This window comes from Hyaena hyaena, unplaced genomic scaffold (assembly GCF_003009895.1).
Source record: "Hyaena hyaena isolate Hyena2069 unplaced genomic scaffold, ASM300989v1 scaffold_70, whole genome shotgun sequence".
Taxonomy (NCBI): Eukaryota; Metazoa; Chordata; class Mammalia; order Carnivora; family Hyaenidae; genus Hyaena; species Hyaena hyaena.
The window spans coordinates 2,033,132-2,054,439 of record NW_024080701.1 but is presented as its reverse complement, the minus strand read 5'-3'; the positions used below and the strand labels follow the sequence as shown (position 1 = coordinate 2,054,439).

Below are 21,308 nucleotides of genomic sequence, written 5' to 3'. Positions count from 1 at the left end.
TAAAGGGTCTCTAGACTTTTCAGGCTCCAAGAGGGCAGAGATTTTCATGGTTTTACTTTGTTCCTGCCTCTATCCTGATGCCCAGAACAGTGGCGGGTAGCAAGCATTCGGTAAGTATCATGTTACAAAAGAGGAAACCAAGTCCTGAAAGGTGGTTTGACTGGTCAAAGATGAGGTTACTTAGTCACAGGGCCTGGACCAGAAGCAAGTCTCCTGACCATGGTCACCAAGGAAATGCCTGCAGAGCTCTGGGATGAGGGGAGCTCACAACCTGCCATTTTCCTTCTCTACTTCCCACCATGTCTTGTCCCAGATCTCCCATGTGAGAGGGAGATGCCCTACCTTTCCCTACGGGCAAAGGCAGAATGTAAGTTTCCCCTCTAAGCCCCGTGGGGGGCAACAGAAATTCCCTGTAACAAGAAACATCACACTGGGAGAGAACAACAGCTCTAACAGGCAGTGCCTGTGCAGAGGTCGCCCCCGCCACACCTCCCCTACCGTAGCTGTAGCCCTTTGTTTGTTCTGGTGCCACCAAGCTGGTAGACCTTGGCGGTTTCCACAACACCCGTGATCTCGGCCACCTAAGTGAAAGGACAGAGGCACCAGTTAAAAACAGACTCTTTCAAAGCTCTCCACACCACTCTCTCTGGCTGTACTGACCTAACTACGAAGAGTGACCCTGCACTGAGAGAAGCCCACAGTAGCCAGGCGTTCTGGGCATCTTCCTCAGGTTCAGAACTCAGCCAAGCACTAGGCACCCCACGCACGGAGCAAGTGCGCCAGGAAAGGAGACGGTTAGCCTGGCGGCGCCCATTAGGAGCTTCCCCTCAGACTTAGTCCTTCCTTACTAAGGGGATATACTTGGGATTTCAGAGATCAGTGTTATCAATCAAACATGAAAACCATGGAGGTCAGTTTCTGTTTGTTAAGCTTTTTGGGACATGGCATGGCTGCTGGTCCTCAGAGAAGGAGGTAAACACATAATAAAACCATATAAGCCAGGATAAAACAAACAAAAACAAAAAGAAAAAACATCAAACAGCTATGTTCCAGCCATCCAGATCACAGAAGCAGTGCCAGAACTCACAAAACCACCTCTATTACGTCAGAGGGTGGTTTTTCGTAGTTTTGTTTTTAAACCTCAATATAATCCTATCTCAGAAGTCACTTGGTAGGTAACATGGAAATTTTTCATTTATTTATTTTTCAAATGAACAAAGCTTCCAGATTATGTAATAACCGATGAATATTCCCTAAATGTTTCCCTTCTTGCTTTTATATGGAAGGGAAATAAATAAAATTATTCTGAATCCAAACCCCCCATCCTTGGGCTCCAAAGACCCTTCCTGGCAGTAGTTTGTGCAGGATCTCTGGTCACCTCAGATTGTCGTTATTCTATGGGCATCTCAATTAGAGTCTATTTTCCCATCAAATGGTAGCAGAAAAGTGACAGATCTGTGTCCCTCAGCAGCTCCTACTTCCGGTCGAGAATCTTTATATTTAAAACATGAACAACTGTCTAAGGAAAGAAACACTAACCCGGTAAACTGGTTTGCTGTTGTGGTTTCCAATGCCAATTCGTACAAAACATCCTGTGACCGTTTTAGCAAAGAAGGGCATGTGACACCAACGTTCCAGCTTATGCCGTGATAATCGAACCCGATTCAATTCCTCGGGTAAGGACACGGGTTGTGATTTGGGAGGGATCTCTTCTTTCCTGTGAGGAATAAAGGACACTGAGAAAAGTGTTCCTCATACAAACAGATCAAGACACATAGACACTACCAGCTTCTTAAAACTTGACCAAAGGTACACGTGATTAACCATAGAAGAAATAAATGAAGCAACAGCAAAGAGTGGCAACAGAATCCTGCTCCTAATGGGTACTGTGAGCTGTCTTCAATGACGTGGTCATTCCAGATAACCTATCAGAGTAAGAAAACAAATGAAGCTCCAAGACAATCTGAGGGTGACATGAAGTCAGTTCCTACCTGCCAGACCCAGACAAAATGTCCAGGGGTGCAGGCTAAGAGCCAAAAGCAGAAGGAGCATATTTTTGGGGAACTTAGCCCTGCAATTGAAGGTACTAAACCAAATCAAAGTTCACCATCCAAAAAAGGAGATTTTGGAAACTACACCTAAACTTCTCCCCAAAGAACCCACCTATCCTGACTACTAGACCAAAATATACACAGCTTACTCCTCTTCTTCATCAGATGACGATGTCCTGGAGGAGCGGTCTGACTTTTCACTGGACTTGTCATCCTCTTCCTCTTCCTCGTCATCAGAGTACACCTCACTGGTTTTTAATGGCTGTTTTTTAGCGAGGAGCTCGGCTAAAAACAAAGGGGGAATGTTTACCCATGTTCTCTCAGTAAGAAACTGAACCATCTTTCATCCCTGAAAAAGAACTGGGACAATGGAGCCCCGTCGTCTGTGGACTGCACTGTGATTACTTGCGTTACAGAGGCAAGTTACATCATCCAGGCACCAAATGTCAAGCAAGCCGCAGTAGACAAAGGGGCTGGATGTTTGTTGCTAAGTGGGCAGAAAGCATTACCGACTCTACGGACAGGAGTCTGTTATTACACTCAAGACACTTGAAAATGGGCAAGAAAGACGGAGCAACATTTTATGAGGTCTTCATAGGGTCTTGGAGCAAAACTTTATTTTCAATATTAAGTACTATTTTCTAACAACCCAAAAGTCTGCACAGGGGAATGGCTGACTCGCCGCTAGTACATCCACCCAAACAGACCACTATGCAGCTATAAAAATGGAACAAGCCATCACACTAAATCCTGAGTCAGAAAAAAATTTTTGGAGGGGCAGACAGTAGATACTTTAGGTTTGTGCTTCATGTGATCACTATATCAACTACTCAACTTTGCTGCTATAGATAAAAAGTAGCTATAGACGGGGCACCTGGGTGGTTCAGCCAGTTGGTTGAGCACCAACTTTAGCTCAGGTCATGATCTCATGGTTTGAATTAGAGCCCTGCAATGGGCTCATTGTTATCAGCCCAGAGCCCACTTTAAGTCTTCTTTCTGTCAGTCTCTCTCTGCCCCTCCCCTTCATTTGCACACTCTTTCTCAAAATGAACATTAAAAAAAAAAAAAAAAAAGCGCAGCTACAGACAATGATGAAACAAATGTGCATTATTGCTTTCCAATAAAATTCTATTTATAAAAACAGGTAGTCTAGGGGTGCCTGGCTGTATCAGTTGGAGGAGCATGGGACTCTTGTTCTTGGGGTCATGAGTTTGAGCCCCATGTTGGGTGCAGAGATTACTGAAATAAAACTTGAACAATGCAAAACCGGATGCCTGGGTGGCTCAGTCGGTTGAGCATCCGACTTCAGGTCATGATCTCACAGTTTGTGAGTTAGAACCCCTCACTGGGCTCAGGGCCTGCTGAGGAACCTCTGTCCTCCCATCTCTCTCTGCCCCTCCCCCACTTGCACTCACTCTCTCAAAAAATGAATAAAACATTAAAAAAGTTACCTGAAACAGAAGGAAAATAATTTTCAAAAACAAAACAAAACAGGTAGTCTACCAAAGACTGTGTGACATAAAAACTAAGGAATAATCTCTAGGATCTAAGGTTAAGTGAAAAAAGCAAGGTAGAGTAAAGTATCTATGGTGAGCTACCTTGGAAGGTGAATCTGTGTTCTTTCATTTAAAAAAAAAAGGAAAGATGTAAAAAAAACTTTTTTTAAATGGTTGCCTGTTACAAAAAGGAGGCCAAGGGTAAAATAGAAAGATATAGATGCTAAACTTCTTTGAATATACCTTGTTTAGTAGCTTTGGCGCTTTGTCTTTGGAACCTTGTATTTTTTTTTAGAGAGATACATGCACGTGAGCGGGAAGTGGGGCAGAGGGAGAGAGAGAGAATCTTAAGCAGGCTCCACACTCAATGTGGAGTCTGAAGCGGGAATCAATCCCATGATCCTGGGGATCATGACCTGAGCTGAAATCAAGAGTCAGACACTCAAGCAACTGAACCATCCAGGCACCTCCCACTTTTTTTTTTTTTTAAAGTAAGCTCTACACCAAACATGGGGCATAAACTCACAACCCTGAGATCAAGAGCCAGCCACATACTCTACTGACTGAGTCAGCTAGATGCCCCTGGAACCTTTTATTTCATGTAATCATGGAACAAAATAATAATAAAAAGTTACCTCCACATATCACAAGCAAAATGAAATAAATAAAGTATTCAACTGATAGCAGAATCACACAAATACAAACTATAACAAGTGACTTTAAAATATAGTCATTCAAAAGACAGACACACAGGTCAATGACATAGCCCAGAAAGAAACCCTTGTATATATGGATATATGGTCAAATGATTTACAACAAGGGTGTCAAAACGACTGAATGGAGTCATTGATACTTTTAAAAAAAGTGGTACAGGGAAAATGGACATACTATGTGCAAAAAAAAAAAAAAAAAGAAAATGAAGTTAGGCCCTTACTTTACACCATGTGTGAATCAAAGATGTAAATTTAAGAACTGTAACTATAAAACTCTTAGAAGAAAACATAGAAGAAAGCTTCATGACTTTGGATTTGGCAAAGATATCTTAGATATGACACCAAAAGCACAAGCAACAAAAGAAAAACATTAAAATAAATTATACTTCATCAAAATTAAAAACTTTATATGCTTAAGGATACCATCAAGAGTGAAAAGAAACATATAGAATGGAAGAAAATAGTTGCTAATCTTGTATCTGATAAGGTATTAATATTCAAAATATCTGAAAAACTTACAAGTCACAACCAAAAACTAAGAACTTGATAAAAAATGGGGAAAAGGGGTGCTTGGGCGGCTCAGTGGGCTAAGCATCTAACTCTTGTTTTTGGCTTAGGTCATAATCTCACAGGTTGTGAGATTGAGCCCTGGGCACGGTGATTACTTGCGATTCTCTCTGCCCCACCCCCACGTACATGCCCTAAACAAAACAAAACAAAAAATGGATAAAGGACTTGAACACTTTATCAAAAAAAGATACCCTTATGGCCAGTAAGTGCATGAAAAGATGCTCAACAGCACTAATCATTACAAAAATGCAAATCAAAACCAGAATGAAACACTTTATTTTTAATTTTTATTAAAAAATATTTTTAAAAATTTTTTGTTTTATTTTTGAGAGACAGAGAGACTGAGTACCAGTGGAGAAGAAGGGGGGAGAGAGAAAGACAGACAGACAGACAGACACACACAGAATCTGAAGCAAGCTCCACACCTGACACGGAGCTTGAACTCATGAGATGTGAGATCATGACCTGAGCTGAAGTCAGATGCTCAACCCACTGAGCCACCCAGGCAACACCTCCCCCCAAGACTTTTTTTTTTAATGCTTTATTTTTGAGAAAGAGAGAGAGAGGGAGAGAAGGAGAGAGCACACCAGCTGGGGAGGGGCAGAGAGAGGAAGACACAGAATTCGAAGCAGGCTCCTGGCTACGAGCTATTAGCATGGAGCCTGACGTGGGGCTTGAACTCATGAACAGCGAGATTATGACCTGAGCTAAAATCAGACACTTAACCAACTGAGCCATATGGGACAATTTGAGAATAAATAAGAACTGCAATGGACTGAAATACACAAAAGTATGTTCAAATCCGTAAGTGCACAAGGATATTTAAAATAGGCAAACAAACCTTACTGGTCACCTCTGGAAGTTGCTAAGGTACTATCTCAGTCTGTTGAAAACTAGTAAATAAAGGGGGAAAAAAATCAAGCATTTATTCTGCCTTTTCTATACAAAATGTACCTGATGATAACTAAATACCTGATGAGGAGTTTCACTTTACAGAGGTAAATGAAGAAAGAATGAAGAATGATAGATTAGCATATCACCATTTTGCAACTCATAATGAATTAAATGATCTAGGTAATAATTATCAATGGCTGCGGGGATAGAATGTATGACTATTTCCAATTCTTCACCCTTCTCTGTACCCATGCCCTGTACCATATGTCTCGGTAGTCCTCCCAGCTATTAATGATGGACTTGGTCATGTGACTTGCTTTGGCCAATGAAATATGCACAGACCTGACACTATGCCTACCAATTCCAAGTCTAAGGTCTTAAAAGGCATCTCATGTTTCTGCTTGCCCCTAATACATTTCTGCTATCACCAGGAGAAGAATGTGCCCTAGGTGTCATTATCATGAGAAGAATGTGCCCAAGGTCAGAGGAAAAACAGAGATAGGCATAATAGACCTGGCCCCAACCTGCAGCCTGGAGACAATCTAGGCAAAACTGTATATGTGTATCAGGCAACCCTCTGCTCAACTGCAGACGCAGGGCAGGAACAAGTGAGTATTTACAAGTTTGGAACAGTCCTTCAATTCACATTATTGTGATAAAAGCTAAGTGATAGGGCTGGTAATATCACAAAATGAGAGCCAATCAGATATTGTGTGTCTCCTGATGGAAGTATACAGCACCACCTAAAACTTAGCCTTCCCCCAAAAAATAGTAACGGAAACAGAACAAATCTGAATTTGTCCAATTTTCTAGCTCTAACTAGAAATTACAGGAAATTTAAGAGATTATAGAGCAACGCATTCAATACCACCAATGGGATGTACCTGGCATCTGAGAAACTATAGAACAAATGACCTAATTTCTTCAAAATAAGCTGCAAGGGGGAAAAAAGAGATGTACGGGAAAATCTATACAGATTAAGTGACTTCAGGGACATATTAACAAATCACAATGCGTGGATTTTGTTTCAGCTTCTGATTCAAACAACCAAATTCATATTAATGATATAACAACTAGAGAAATTAGAACACTGACTAGATAAATGATAATATTAAAAGGGTCACTGTTACTATTTTTTACATGTGATAATGATATTATAGCTATGCTTGAAAGAAGAGTCTTTATCTTTTAAAGTCACATATAGAAATATTTACGGGTGAAATACAATGATGCTGTGATTTACATCAAAATCACCCAGTAAAAGAGGGGAATATAGATTTAACAAGATTGGTGATGAGTTGACTGTTGAGGCTGGATGATGGGTTTATGGAGGTTCATTATACTATTCTCTGTATGTGGTCAGAATTTTCCATAATAAAAAGCTAAAAAGGGGGGTCCTAACAGGGGAAACGTAAAAGTGGGCACCAAAAAGTCAAATCGTACGAGAGACACAAAGTAGCCATTACAACATTTTCCCCACTGACCTGTTCTGTTCTTTCGTTTTTCTCGCTCTGCTTTTAGCTCCTCCATGGCTTGAGATTTCTTATCTAGTTTCTCATCCCGTTTGGAACGCCGTTCCTTGTTGTGGGATGTTACCTGGGAAGGGAAAAATATGTAGGATGGCTCTTTTTATTAACAGCCAATGACAACATTCTCTATAACTAATGATTAATCATTCAGTTTTCTAACGTGAATCTATATTGTCTCTAGAAAAGTAAACTTGCTTAAGGAGAGAGAGCATCCCCTAGTGGAAAAAGAGGATGGAGCAGTAAAGTCAGCCCCCTTCTTACTTGCCTGACAATCAGAAAACCCAAGAATTACAGGAATAAACACTTTCTGGAAGGACACGCTAGATCACAGCTAATATTTGTTGACACCGTCAACAGAGCTTTTTGTGATGAATGGAGACATGACTAACTTTCACAGCTACAATTATTATGAAGTTCAGGATGACATACACCTGAGTAAACATCATAACCAATCTGGCTACCTGGGACAGGACGTTTATCAACTTTCCCTTAAGGGATGCCCACACAGCGGTGAGTTCCTTTTTCAAATGCAGACCTGAGTAAACAATTCCTGAGAAACTGAAGAGCAGAGCTAATGGTGAGATATGTCCAGAGATTAGTGAACCTATAAGATGAAGACTACATGTCTTGCACTAACTGAACAAGGCTGATTTATATAAAACCATTAAAAACAACACCACACACCTTTTACAAAAACATACACCTGCATGCATGCACGAGCGCACACATACACACTCAAAAACAGAGGTTTATTTTTTGGGTAACAAGGACCACTGAATTTCCTACCTGAGATTCTTGAATCTGTGTCAGCTTTTTCTTTTCCTGTTCCTCTTCTTGCTTTTTCTTTTTTTCTTTCTTTTCTTTCTTTTTGGCTGTTTTTAGTTTTTTCCTGATTTCAAATCTGATTAAAAGATATTTGTTTGGTTTTTAGGTGGCAATGAAATATTTACAAAAACTGATTTCTGTTAGATAGGAAAAAGAACTTCATAGGGGGAAGGAGTTAAACATTTTGGTTTCCTGCAAGAAAATTCCAATATTCCTTATAAGTACACCAAACACAGTTGAAAGCATTACTTTGGAATAGGCTTAAAATGAGAAAAAATATTCAGGATACTGTTGTATCCTGTTGGTATCCTGTTCTTCACCTTCACATAACAGTTGATTTCTGGATAAGTGTCATGATGTCCTATTAGAAACAGAATAAAGCCATAGAAAGCCATTGTCAAATTTTAAAGGTGTTCAGGCTGTATCTTAAAAACATCATTTTTGGGGCGCCTGGGTGGCTCAGTCAGTTAAGCGTCTGGCTTCAGCTCAGGTCATGATCTCACAGTTCGTGGGTTCGAGACCCACTTCAGGCTCTGTGCTGACAGCTAGCTCAGAGCCTGGAGCCTGTCTTTGGATTATATGTTTCCCTCTCTCTCTGACCCTCCTCTGCTCTCTCTCTCTCTCAGAAATAAATAAAACAGTAAAAAAAAATTAAAAACAAAACAAAACACCATTCTTGGGGCACATGGGTGGCTCAGTCAGTTGAGCATCTAATTTTGGCTTAGGTCATCATCTCACGGTTCGTGGGTTCAAGCTCCACGTCAGGCTCTGTGTGGACAGCCTCAGAGCCTGGAGCCTGTCTTCAGATTCTGTGTCTCCCTCTTTCTCTGACCCCCCCCCCCACTCATGCTGTTTCTCTCTCTCAAAAATAAACAAAACATTAAAAAAAAAAAAGAAAACGCACACCATTCTTGGGGTGCCTAGCTCGTTCAGTCAGCAGAGCATGAGACTCTTGATCTCTGGGTTGTAAATTTGAGCCCCATGTTGGGTATAGAGATTACTTAAAAATAAAATATTTAAACAAAAACAAAAGCAAGGGGCGCTTGGGTGGCTCAGTCAGTTGAGTGTCTGGCCCCTTACTTTAGCTCAGGTCTGGTTCTCACAGTTCGTGAGTTCAAGCCACACATCGTGCTCTGTGCTGACAGTGCAGAGGCTGCTTCGGATTCTGTCTCTCTCAAAAATAAATAACCTAAAAAATAACCTTAAAAGGGGGAGGGGCAAAAAACCCCCACCACTCTCCATTTTCATTAGGAAAAATGTCTCACCACCACCACCTCCACACCAGCAAACATAATGAAATAAAAATACTATTGTCCTCAACAAATGGCAATTTAGACTCCTTTCCTATAACGAAAATCAGGCTTTTATAAAACAAAACTATATTTTTGTGCATAAATTTAAGGAATATTATGGAAGGAATAAAGGAATATAAGAAATATTAAACCCTTTTCATAACTCTTTAAAATAACCCCATCGGGGCGCCTGGTGGCTCAGCCAGTTGAGCGTCTGGCTTCAGCTCAAGTCATGATCTCACGGTTTGTGGGTTCGAGCCCTGCGTCGGGCTCTGTGCTGGCAGCTCAGAGCCTGGAACCTGCTTTGGATTCTGTGTCCCCACTCTCTGACCCTCCCCTGCTCATGCTGTCTCTCTCTCTCAAAAATAAACAAAACATTAAAAAAAAAATTAAAATAACCCCATCAATTTTTTAACTTAATTAACACAGTACACAAATTTCTTTTGTTATGTCCTTTACATGCATAATTAAGGTTGTCAATACACATTTATAATGTAATATAAGGGATCACTGTTAATGAATTCACTGCTTAAGATTCTCTTTCTCTCTCCTTCTGCCCTTCCCCCACTCACACACCCTCACGGATGTGTGCGCACATTCTCTAAATAAACACTTTTTTTTTTTAAATATGAATGCATATCTTTTTTTAAATGTTTTGTTTATTTCTAGGAGAGAGAGAGAGACAGCATGAGCAGGGGAGGGTCAGAGAGAGAGGGAGTCACAGACTGAAACAGGCTCCAGGCTCTGAGCTGGCAGTCAGCACAGAGCCCGACGCGGGGCTCGAACCCACGAACTGTGAGATCATGACCTAAGCGAAAGTCAGACACTTAAGCGACTAAGCCACCCAGGCGCCCCTCTCTAAATAAATACTAAAAAAAAAAAAGAGAGAGATGATGGGGTGGCCACCTTATTCAATTGGTAGAGAACATGACGCTTGATCTCAGGGTTGTGAGTTCAAGCTCCATGAGAAGGAAGAGGAGGGGAAGGAGGAGGGGGAGGAGGGGAGGAGTGAGGAGGAGGAAGAGGAGAAGGAGAAGGACAAAAAAGGAAGAAAGATTTCAAATCAGTAACTTAATCTGTCCCTTTAACAGAGTGGAAAAATAAGAGCAAACTAAATGTAAACCAAGCAGAAAAAAAGAATTAATAAAGATTAAGGAAGGGATTAATGAAACATGGAATTGGAATAGAACAGAGATAATCAATGAAACCAGAAGTTGGCTCTTTGAAAAGATCAGCAAAACTGATAAAACTTTGTCTAAACTGGCCAAGAAAAAATGACGGAAGATTCAAATTACTAAAATCAGGTATGAAAGAAGAGACAACACTATCATCTTTACAGAAATAAAAGAAAAATCATAAGGGAACTACGAACAACTGTATGGCAACAACAAAGTAGGTAATTTGGATAGAACGGGAAAAATCTCTAGAAAGCCAAAACTCATCAAAACTGATTCAAGAAAAAATAGAAAAATCTAGACAGACCTGTAATAAGAGATTGAAATAGTAATTTAAAAAATTCCCAGAAAGAAAAGCTTATGCCCACATGGTTTCCCTGGAGAATTCTCCCAAATATTTAAAAAAGAATTAACATCAATTCTTCACAAACTCTTAAAAAAAAAAAAAAAAAAAGATGAGGAAACACTTCTCAAATTATTCTGAGGCCAGTATTCCCTGATACCAAAACCAGACAATGACAATTGTAAGAAAAGTATAGGTTAGTATCTCTTATGAATACTGACATAAAACTCAACGAAATAGCAAACTGAATCCAGAAACATATAAAAACTATGACTAAGTAGGATTTATCCAAGATATGCAAGGTTGGTTCAACATAAGAAAATCAATCATTGTAATATATCTATTATTAATAGAATAAAGTACAAAAATCTCATGACTATCTCAACAGACCCAGAAAAAGTATTTGACAAAATCCAACAACCTGTCTTGTTAAAAACTCTCAACAAACTAGGAAAAGGAGGGAACTTCTTCAAATAGACAAAAGTCAGCTATGAAAAACACATGGCTAATGTAACAACGATGAAACACTGCATGTTTCCCTCCATAGATCAGGAACAAGACAAGAATGCTCTCACCCTTTCTACCCAATACACTAGAGGGGAAGAAAAAGAAATAAAAGGAATCCATATTGGAAAGGAAGAAATAAAATTTATCTTTTTAAATAAATTTTAATGCTTTATTATTTATTTTTGAGAGAGAGAGAGAGCGTGCACAGGTGAGGAGCAGAGAGACACACACAGAATCCAAAGCAGGTTCCAGGCTTGTAGCCGTCAGCACAGAGCCTGACGCAGGGCTGGAACTCACAACTATGAGATCATGACCTGAAGCGAAGTTGGATCCTTAACCGACTGAGCCAGAGGCCCCCAAATTTTCTTTTTTATAGATTACATGATCTTGTGTATAGAAAATCTTAAGGAATCTATCAAAAACTAATAAATGAGCTCAGCAAGGTTGGAAGGGTAGGAATCAATATACAACAATTAACTATTTCTATATGTTACAATGAGTACTCTGAAAATGAAACAATTCAATTTATAACAGCATCCAAAAGAACAAAATATTTAGGAATAAATTTAACAAGTGCTAGCCTTCTACACCAAAAACTGTAAAACAATGTTTAAAGAAATTAATATCTAAATAAGCAGAAAGATACCAGGTTCATGGATTGAAAGACTTAATATTGTTAGGATGGCAACATTCCCACATTTGATATACATACAGATTCGACACAATTTCTATAAAAACCCAACTGCTTTTTTTGCTCTTGGAGAAATGGACAGGCTGATACTACAATTCATCTGGAAATGTAAAGGGCTCCGCCCTATATAGCCAAAAACAATTTTGAAAAAGAAAAACAAAGTTGGAGGACGCACACTTTCCAAGTTAAAAACTGATTACAAAACTATGGCTACAGTCAACAAAACCATAGAAGACAGACATATGGATAAACAAAAAAAAAATGAGAGGTAACAAATAAACCTATATATCTAAGGACGACGGATTTTTGATGTGTGTGTCAAGACTGTGGAAAGACCAGTCTCTTCAAGTGGTATTGAGACTAACTGGATGCCTACATGCCAAAGAATAAAGATGGATCCCTCCCTCACAACACACAGAAAGATGATGTCAAAATCGATCAATGACCTAAAACTCTTGGGGTGCGTGGGTAGCTTAGTTGGTTGAGCGTCTGATTTTGGCTCAGGTCGTGATCTCATAGTTCATGAGTTCAAACCTCACAATCAGGCTCTCTGTTGTCAGCACAGAACCTTTTATGCTACCTGCATACGCCTTCAACAAAAATATTTTTAAAAGAAGCAGAGGATGGTATTTCACTACTGGTGCTGTTGGCTATAAAATGGGATGCTAATGGTGTTTATGTAAAAACATCATTATTAAGATTAAATGAGATCCACAGAAAGACTTCTAGTAAGAAGTGAAAAGGAGAAAGTTTATGAGTTACATACAGTACTGCACTGTCATATAGCTAAGCAAATGAACCACAAAAAAAAAAAAAACTCGGGGCGCCTGGGTGGCTTAGTCGGTTAAGCGTCCGACTTTCGCTTAGGTCATGATCTCGCGGTTCGTGGGTTCGAGCCCCGCGTCGGGCTCTGTGCTGATTGCCAGCTCAGAGCCTGGAGCCTGTTTCAGTCTGTGACTCCCTCTCTCTCTGACCCTCCCCTGCTCACGCTGTCTCTTTCTCTCTCTCTCTCTCTCTCTCCTAGAAATAAATAAAAACATTAAAAAAAATCTCAATTTTCTGTGATGGCTCTGAACTTCTGTCTTAATTGTCATCCCTGAAAACATTTCTCTAGTCACTAAAAAAAAAGTTACTGACTCAGTCAACTGCCTCATTCATATAAGATGAAAAATATAAAACCCAAGCTTGAGATAAGCCACGGCTCACTCTCAAGTTATTCCGTGATGTTAATATAGGACCTTGTAGGTCTTATAGAAGACCCACTGCTCTCCACGGTATAGAAATACAAACTTTAAGTCATCCCTAACCATCTGGGAAACTCCAGCACAGTTTCTTTTGTCCTGTTTGTTCCAAAACAAGTAATCTTAGAAGCATTTATACTCAAAACAAATGTCTATTACTTGCTACTGATTGAAAGCCAAACATTCTTGCTTAGGATAACTTACTATACTTAATATGGTCTCCACAGGAAACAAACACAGGCTCCCAGATGAAATGGAACTAACTGCTATCAGAACAAATTCTATTTTTCTTTCATGACATGAGGTAGGCAGAAAAGGCCCCTAGTTCCGAGGACGATTTTATTTCTAGAGACAAAAAGCACGTCTATTTATTTATTTAAAAAAATTTTTTTTAACTAATCTCTATACCCAACATGAGGCTTGAACTCACAATCCCAAGATCAAGAGTTGCACGCTCCACTGACTGAGCCAACCAGGCGTCCCAAAGCATGTTTATTTTTACCAAGGGATTCTGTTATGAGATAAGAAAGAACTTTTACCATTTAAATATGGCAAAAGTAATTCAGAAAACAATGAAGCATCTTTTGACTATCAAAAAGCAATCTGTTTTTTTTTAAAAAAAAATACATAAACCATGTTGGAAAGATATCAGATATGTAACTCAGAAATTATGAGAAGTTCTAAATCTTGAATCCTAGGAAAATGGGCTGCAAATGTGAATTATAGAAAATTTTTTTTTATCATTAAGGACTCACAAGCTTACCTTTTTTTCAACACCTCCCTCTTCTCTATGCGGTTGAATAGTTCTTGCTCTCGCTCCTTCTCTGTCATCTGCTCCAGACGGGCCCTGTCTTCCTCATCACCCATGAGGTCTTCTCCATAGCCATCATGGAACTCTTCATCTTCTGAAGAAGAGTCTGAATCCGAACTGGAGGAGGAGCTGTTGCTGTCAGAATCTGACACTTCACCTACAACAAAGCCGAAACTCAAGATTAGGTTATGTTACAGAAGACTGAGGACACACAGGGGACTCCCCCCACCATGTAGATAATTGCTATCGTCTCCCTTTTAATAAAGTAAGCTCTTTGCTCAACGTGGGGCTTGAACTCATGACCCCAATATCAAGAGTTGTATACTCTACTGAATGAGCTAGCCAGGCACCCTGGAAAGTCATTACCCTCTGACTTTCCTAGGTTAAGGGGCACACGGCCATCTCAGTTTCGTTAGTAACAGTCACTGCTTTGCCTTTGGCAAATGCAAACACAGGTTAGGGAAATTTAAGCTGGAATAAGGAATTAGCATGATTTTTTTTAGTTCAATCTTTGTTTTTTTTTAAAAAATTGCAGACCTACAGAAAAAAAGCTACAAGAATACTCAGACTCACAGGGACCTGGGTGGCTCAGTCAGTTAAGAGTCCTACTTCAGCTCAGGTGATGATCTCCTGGTTTGTAGGTTTGAGCCTCGCACCAGACTCTTGGCTGTCACACTGAGCCTATTTGGATCCTCTGTCCTGCTCTCTCCCTGCCCCTCCCCCACTCATGCTCACACTCTTTCTCTCAAAAAATAAACAAAAAAATAATATAAGAAAAAAAAGAAGAGTTTGACTCACATACGTCTTTTACTTAGGTTCACCCATTGTTAACATTGCCAATTTACCTTCTCTGTGTCTACAAATATAAAATAACGTATACAGTTTTATTATTTATTTTGTTGAACTGAGAGTAAGTTGCGGAGATTATGATCCTTCACTTCTAAATACTTCTTGTAAAAAAAGGACAGTCTTAGGTAACCAAGTATACAATTACCAACTTCAGGAATTTTAACATTGACATAATACTATTATCTAACTTACAGTCCATATTCAAATTTCACCAATTTTTCTCATATAGTCTTTTACAGCTACTTTTCAGCCAAAGGAGGACCCAATCTAGGATCACACATCATATGTAGTTGTCTGTCTCTATTGTACGCTTTCATCTGTAACAGCCTCTCTGTGTCTTTTACGTCACTGAATTTTTTAGGTAAGCTCTACAGCCCTATGTGGAACTTGAACTCATGATCCCAAGATTAAGAGTCATGTGCTCTACCAATTGAGCCAGACAGGTGCCTCATATGCCACTGAATTTTTGAAGAGTATAAGACTGAACTATCTAAGAAAATTTTGTGAGGTGATGATGAAAATACTGTCTATCTGAACAGGAGCCACGTGTGGCTACTGAGCAACTGAAATACGGCCAGTACAACTAACTCAATTTCAAATTTTAATTTTTAATTAATTCAGATTTAAATAGATCCTGTTGTCAAATGTCCCACAACTTGGGGTGACTGGTTTCAGTAAGAAACTATTGAGGTTATGAATTTTTGGCAATAATCCATAAGTGATTTTTAAAGTATATGTTAAAAATATTTCATCAGGAAGCAGCCGGCATGTGTTTGTTCTATTAGTAGTGGTATTAATTTGGATTATTTGGTTAGATAGTGTCCTCCACATTTTTCCCTTTGTAAAGGCACCCTTTTCTCCTTTGTAGTTAAGAAGATACTTTGAGACTGTGTAAACAGCTTGTTCTCCAACAAACTTTCACCCACTGGTTTAATACTCATAATTCTTTTTTTTTTTTTTCTTACAAATAGTTTATTGTCAAGTTGGTAATACTCATAATTCTTAAGTAAAACAATTGTTACCATGATGGCTGAAAAACAGTGATTTTCTATCATTTCTTCTACACCTATTAGTTGGCATTAAAAAAAATTCAATGTTTTAATGAGTCATTACAGTGACTGGTTAAGTTCCCATTGAAACTGGATCTTGACAGGATAAAGGTTGATGGAAAAAAACAGTATACATTACACATAAGTATTAAGTTAAATTAGCAATTTAGTAAGAACTCTGCTTGACTCAATTTGAGTGAACTTTCATAGGCATGTGATTAAAACCAGGTTTGACCAATTCTATACAAGCCAGATTTTACATAAATGTTATTTCTTAAAAGAAATGCAAAGTTTATCATTCTAGTCTTGAAACAAATTCACTTTCATCCCAATGTTAGCAAAAATTCTGGAACTGATTTCAACACTTCATCTTAGCCAAAAGGCCGAGAAGCGATTGGAATTGATTTCAAAATAAGAATTTTTTTTTTTTTTAAACTGAGTTTTTTATCTGGTTCAGGGATTTTCTTCTCTGGCCAGACTATGCATGTGTAAAGGAAAGGAAATGGAAGGGAAATGCACTCAAGGTAAAGTGGGTTGAGACTCTAAAGCAGGAACTCCTCATAGGTTTCCTGTATGGGCTTCAGAGGTCTCATGAACTCCTTGGAATTTTATCTATTTTCCTTGCTTTATTCAGATTTTCAAAGGATCCAGGACCACTGGAAAGGTTATGGACCACTGCAATCAAGACAGAGGTCCTGCTGTAATGCAGGCCCCTTAGCCTCCCATTTCTGACTCTGTAGCTTCAAGCTGGCAAGAGCGGGAGTTCAGCCCCAGCTCTGTGCCGCTTGGCTCACCTTCCTCAGGGGCTGAGCTCTCAGCAGAACTGTCTTTATCCGAACTGCCTGAAGAAGCAGTTTTGTTGGCTTGTTTCTTCATGGTTCCTTTCTTCTCTATTTTTCTGGCCTTTCCTTTCTTCTTATTTTTATTGCTCCCAAATGTCCACTATAAGGAGAAAAGAAAAAGGAAAACTGAACTAGGAACTTTTTCAGGAAAAGCTAGACAAGTCAAGAGTCAAGTCTCTGATATTCATCAAAATGAGTCTCTACTGCTTCTGACCCAAAACAAATATACTTTATACGAAGATAATAGATTTTTGAAACCCTCATTTTAAAACTTCATAACTCCCAATTTGTAATATCTTAGGGATAGTAGATAATGGATACAATCAATATAGAATTTAAATATTTTTTTTTTTATCACACCAGAAAAACAAAGATATGCAACTTTTGGCAAATCAACTTGAGTGAGTAACTCAGTTGGTACAAAACAGAGCTTCTAGGGGCGCCTGGGTGGCTTGGTCGGTTAAGCGTCCGACTTTCGCTTAGGTCATGATCTCGCGGTTCGTGGGTTCGAGCCCCGCGTCGGGCTCTGTGCTGACTGCCAGCTCGGAGCCTGGAGCCTGTTTCAGTCTGTGACTCCCTCTCTCTCTGATCCTCCCCTGCTCACGCTGTCTCTCTCTCTCTCTCTCCTAGAAATAAATAAAACATTTAAAAAATAAATAAATAAAAAAAACAGAGCTTCTAATGTTTTCTGTGGAAGAGAGGGAAGTAATTGCTAGGGACTGATATGTCTGGGTTTTAGTACACAAGATGGTTTAATTCTGGAGTGGGTCCCAGGAAGGCAGGGAATAAAGCTTGTTAGCAGGTGAAAACTATACAAAGCACAGGAACAAAGGATAAGGACTGATCCCTGGCATGGATGGGAGCACTGGTACCAACGGCAAGGAGACAGAGAATAGATTGTCAAATATATATATGTGTGTGTTTATCTTCCTTTTTCAATCTGAATATATAACACTACAACATGATGTTTAAACTGGATCATCAACAGGAGATCTTATGTCTAAATAGAAGGATTTTGAAATCTGTGTTATCAAATAATAGGCAGATAATACACAGTTAATCATCTCGAGGCCAATAAAATTGTATTCATCAAGCATTTAATTATAAAGATAAAAGACTATGTGATTATTTTAAAAATTCATAAATACTGTTTGGCTATATTAAACCATACCCCTTTATTTTATATACTACAAAAAATAATCCTTGCCTTTCCAGCATCACATTGAATAGACCTGGTATTAATATAATAATTCTCCATCTACTATTTAACAAAGTCTTTGCTGCTTCTATCGTATAATCATAAATTAATCTCTTACCTCACAACAGTTAAGATCAGAAGTAAATTTATTTCAGAGGTATACTTTTTGGGGGAGAAGGGATAGTTCTGATAGGGTTTCCATCTTAGAAATATTCCTATGGGTCGGGGCGCCTGGGTGGCTTAGTCAGTTAAGCGTCCGACTTTCACTTAGGTCATGATCTCGCGGTTCGTGGGTTCGAGCCCCGCGTCGGGCTCTGTGCTGACTGCCGGCTCAGAGCCTGGAGCCTGTTCCAGTCTGTGACTCCCTCTCTCTCTGACCCTCCCCTGCTCACGCTCTCTTTCTCTCTCCTAGAAATAAATAAAAATATTAAAAAAAAAAAAAAAAAGAAATATTCCTATGGGTGCCTGGGTGGCTCAGTTGGTTGAGCATCAGATTCCTGATTTCAGCTCAGGATATGATCTCACGATCTGTGAGATAGAGCCCAGTGTTGGGCTTTGAGCTGAAAGCACATGTGCTCTCTCTCAAAAATAAACAAACATTAAAAAAAAAAAAAAAGAAATATTCCTTATGAGCTATTTTTTTAAAAAATATTTATTTTGGGGAGAGCTTAAGTGGGAGAGGGGCAGAGAGAGAGGGAGAGAAGATCTGATGCGGGCTCTGCACTGACAGGCTGACAGCAGTGAGCCCAATGTGAGCCTCGAACTCACAAACTGCGAGATCATGACCTGAGCCAAAGTCAGATGCTCAACTGACTAAGCCACCCTGGTGTCCCCCTTATGAGCTATTCTTAAGAACCCACACTCTGCCAGAGTAAAATATTGTGAAAGGGATTTTAATCTTTTGACTTTTCATTTTAGTTTACTCTTAGCTATTTTAATTACTACTTATATTTGTACTTAAGAGCAAGGAAGAAGGGAAAAGTGAAAAAAAAAAAAAACCCAGCCACATGTTCTAGAATGATACATTAAAAGAATGGCCAGCAACTTTCCTTTAGAAGCGAATTTGCCTCTCAAGCTTTAACATTTCAACACCTACATCATTATTTACAAAGAAATTCTAATGGCTCTCCTCTAAAGCCTACTTTTCAACCATTTCAAATTTTAATCACTCAAGGAAGATAATTTTTAGGTCAGTTTGAAAGAATCCAAAAGAGGCCGAAGGGTTCAATTTTTTAGTTAACTGAGTTAAAATGTATCAACTTCCTATGCTGACAATACACATATTTCTACAGTCAGTAATGTATAAAACACCTTTTGCACTGGCTTTGGTTACAAGAAATAGCACAACAACAAACATAATAGGTAGTCAATATTTACTGGTTGGTTATGAAACCTTTCCAGTGTGTCTTGGCCCTTTGTACTTCTACCAATGGGAATATGAAGAGGCTGAGAGGGTAAAGGTTGGCTACCAACATCACACATGTGTTAAGGGTAGCTCGGTCTTGAGGCGCCTGGGTGGCTCAATCAGTTATGCGTCCAACTCTTGATTTCAACTCAGGTCATGATAATCGTGGTTTGTGAGATCGAGCCCCTTATTGGGCTCTGCACTGACACTGTGGAGGCTGCTTGGGATTCTCTCTCCCCACTCACTCTCTCTCCCTGGCTTGAGCACATGTGTGTGCTCTCTCAAAAAGAAAACAGTAAATATTAAAAAAAAAAAAACCAGAAGAAAAAATGTTTCGGCTTAAAAAGGGCTTTCCTGGCTAAACCTGAGCAAGCGAAGGGAACCTCGTTTTTTTCCTTCCAACAATTTCAAAAGAAATGTGACAATAAAGCGACCTTATCTCCCATTACGCTGACACAATAGGGTCTGTCATGCCACTGGCAAACAACCAAGTTCATTTGTATGTGATAGGGTTTTAGGGGAATTATAATAACGTAGGTGACTTAACTTTATTATTTATTTATTTATTTGATGACTTTACTTTAAAAAGGTACAAATTCTAGGGCTCCTGGGTGGCTCAGTTGGTTAAGATCTGACTCTTGATTTCAGCTCAGGTCATGATCTCATATTTTTTGAGTTTGAGCCCCATGTAAGGATCTGTGCTGACAGCTGAGAGCCTGGAGCCTGCTTCAGATTCTTTGTCTCCCTCTCTGCCCCTCCCCTGCTCATGCTCGGTCTCTCTCTCTCTCTCAAAAATTTTTTAATCTAATTTTATTTTTGAGAGAGAGAAACAGCACGAGTAGGGGAGGGGCAGAGAAAGAGAGAAAGAGAAAGAGACAGAGATAATCCCAAGCAGCTCTGTGCCACCAGGCCAGCACAAAGCCTGATGTAGGGTTAGAACCCACAAAACTGCAAGACCGTGACCTGAGCTGAAACCAACAGTTTGACGCTTAACTGACTGAGCCACCCAGGCACCGAAAAATCTAATTTTAAAAACAATATACATTCATTATATGAAGCTTTGAAAACATAAGAAAGCATTTTTAAAGTTAAAAAAAAAAAATCACTTGTATTTCATCACCTAAAGGTAAACAATCACTTAAAATCTGAGGGCCAGTCTCATTATTACTCATGTATTATTATTATTTAAATACAGAGAAAGACATTTAAATGAGTTCCAATAATCTTCCAAAGATTTTTTTGCTGGTGAATAGATCACATTTATTTTTATTATTTTATTTTATTTTGATTCCAGTAGAGTTAACATACAATGTTAGTTTCAGATCATATTTGTCATATTTTACATTTACTCCCATAAACCACAGGTTCCTGAATGTTTTTGGTCTAAGCACCTATTTAAAATATTTACCCAGCATCTCTTCTCCCAAGATCACGGTCTCTGATAAACCATAAGGGACAGTGTCAAAGCTTATGGCAGGCGACATCAATAGAGAAATATCGGAATCCAGTTATATAGCCCAGAAGTTGCTCCCCTGTCCCTGCAAAAGCCTTATTCCGTTGACTCTAAGAAGGAACATGAATCCTTCACCTACGGAGTGTGGTAGGTAGTAAATGAAGTCAAAAGAGTCAAGGACAGGATTAAAAGGGATACTCTTAGGCTTTCCCCATCCAGAAGAGTATAGGAAATGACTGGGCATTTTAAAATTTGTTTTGGGAACTGTGACTCTACTGAAAGGCAGGCTCTGCTGTGACCTTGAAAATGCCCTAAAATGCTGCTCAGAAACAATCTGGGAAAGGGCAAGGATACGTTACCAGTCAGGACTGTCA

At 39.2% G+C, this 21,308-nt stretch overlaps 1 protein-coding gene across 1 annotated transcript in view; it reads right to left on the bottom strand.

The window, feature by feature from the left end:
* The window catches only part of RTF1 (RTF1 homolog, Paf1/RNA polymerase II complex component), a 50,704-nt gene that overhangs the window by 8,098 nt on the left and 21,298 nt on the right, over positions 1 to 21,308 (bottom strand). Inside the window, exons 3-9 of the mRNA XM_039232855.1 lie at positions 16,831 to 16,978; positions 14,091 to 14,295; positions 8,040 to 8,154; positions 7,209 to 7,320; positions 2,201 to 2,336; positions 1,540 to 1,717; positions 499 to 581 (exon numbers count right to left, since the gene is read on the bottom strand). Coding sequence (XP_039088786.1) covers positions 499 to 581; positions 1,540 to 1,717; positions 2,201 to 2,336; positions 7,209 to 7,320; positions 8,040 to 8,154; positions 14,091 to 14,295; positions 16,831 to 16,978 — 977 coding nt within the window. The remainder of the gene's footprint in view (positions 1 to 498; positions 582 to 1,539; positions 1,718 to 2,200; positions 2,337 to 7,208; positions 7,321 to 8,039; positions 8,155 to 14,090; positions 14,296 to 16,830; positions 16,979 to 21,308) is intronic.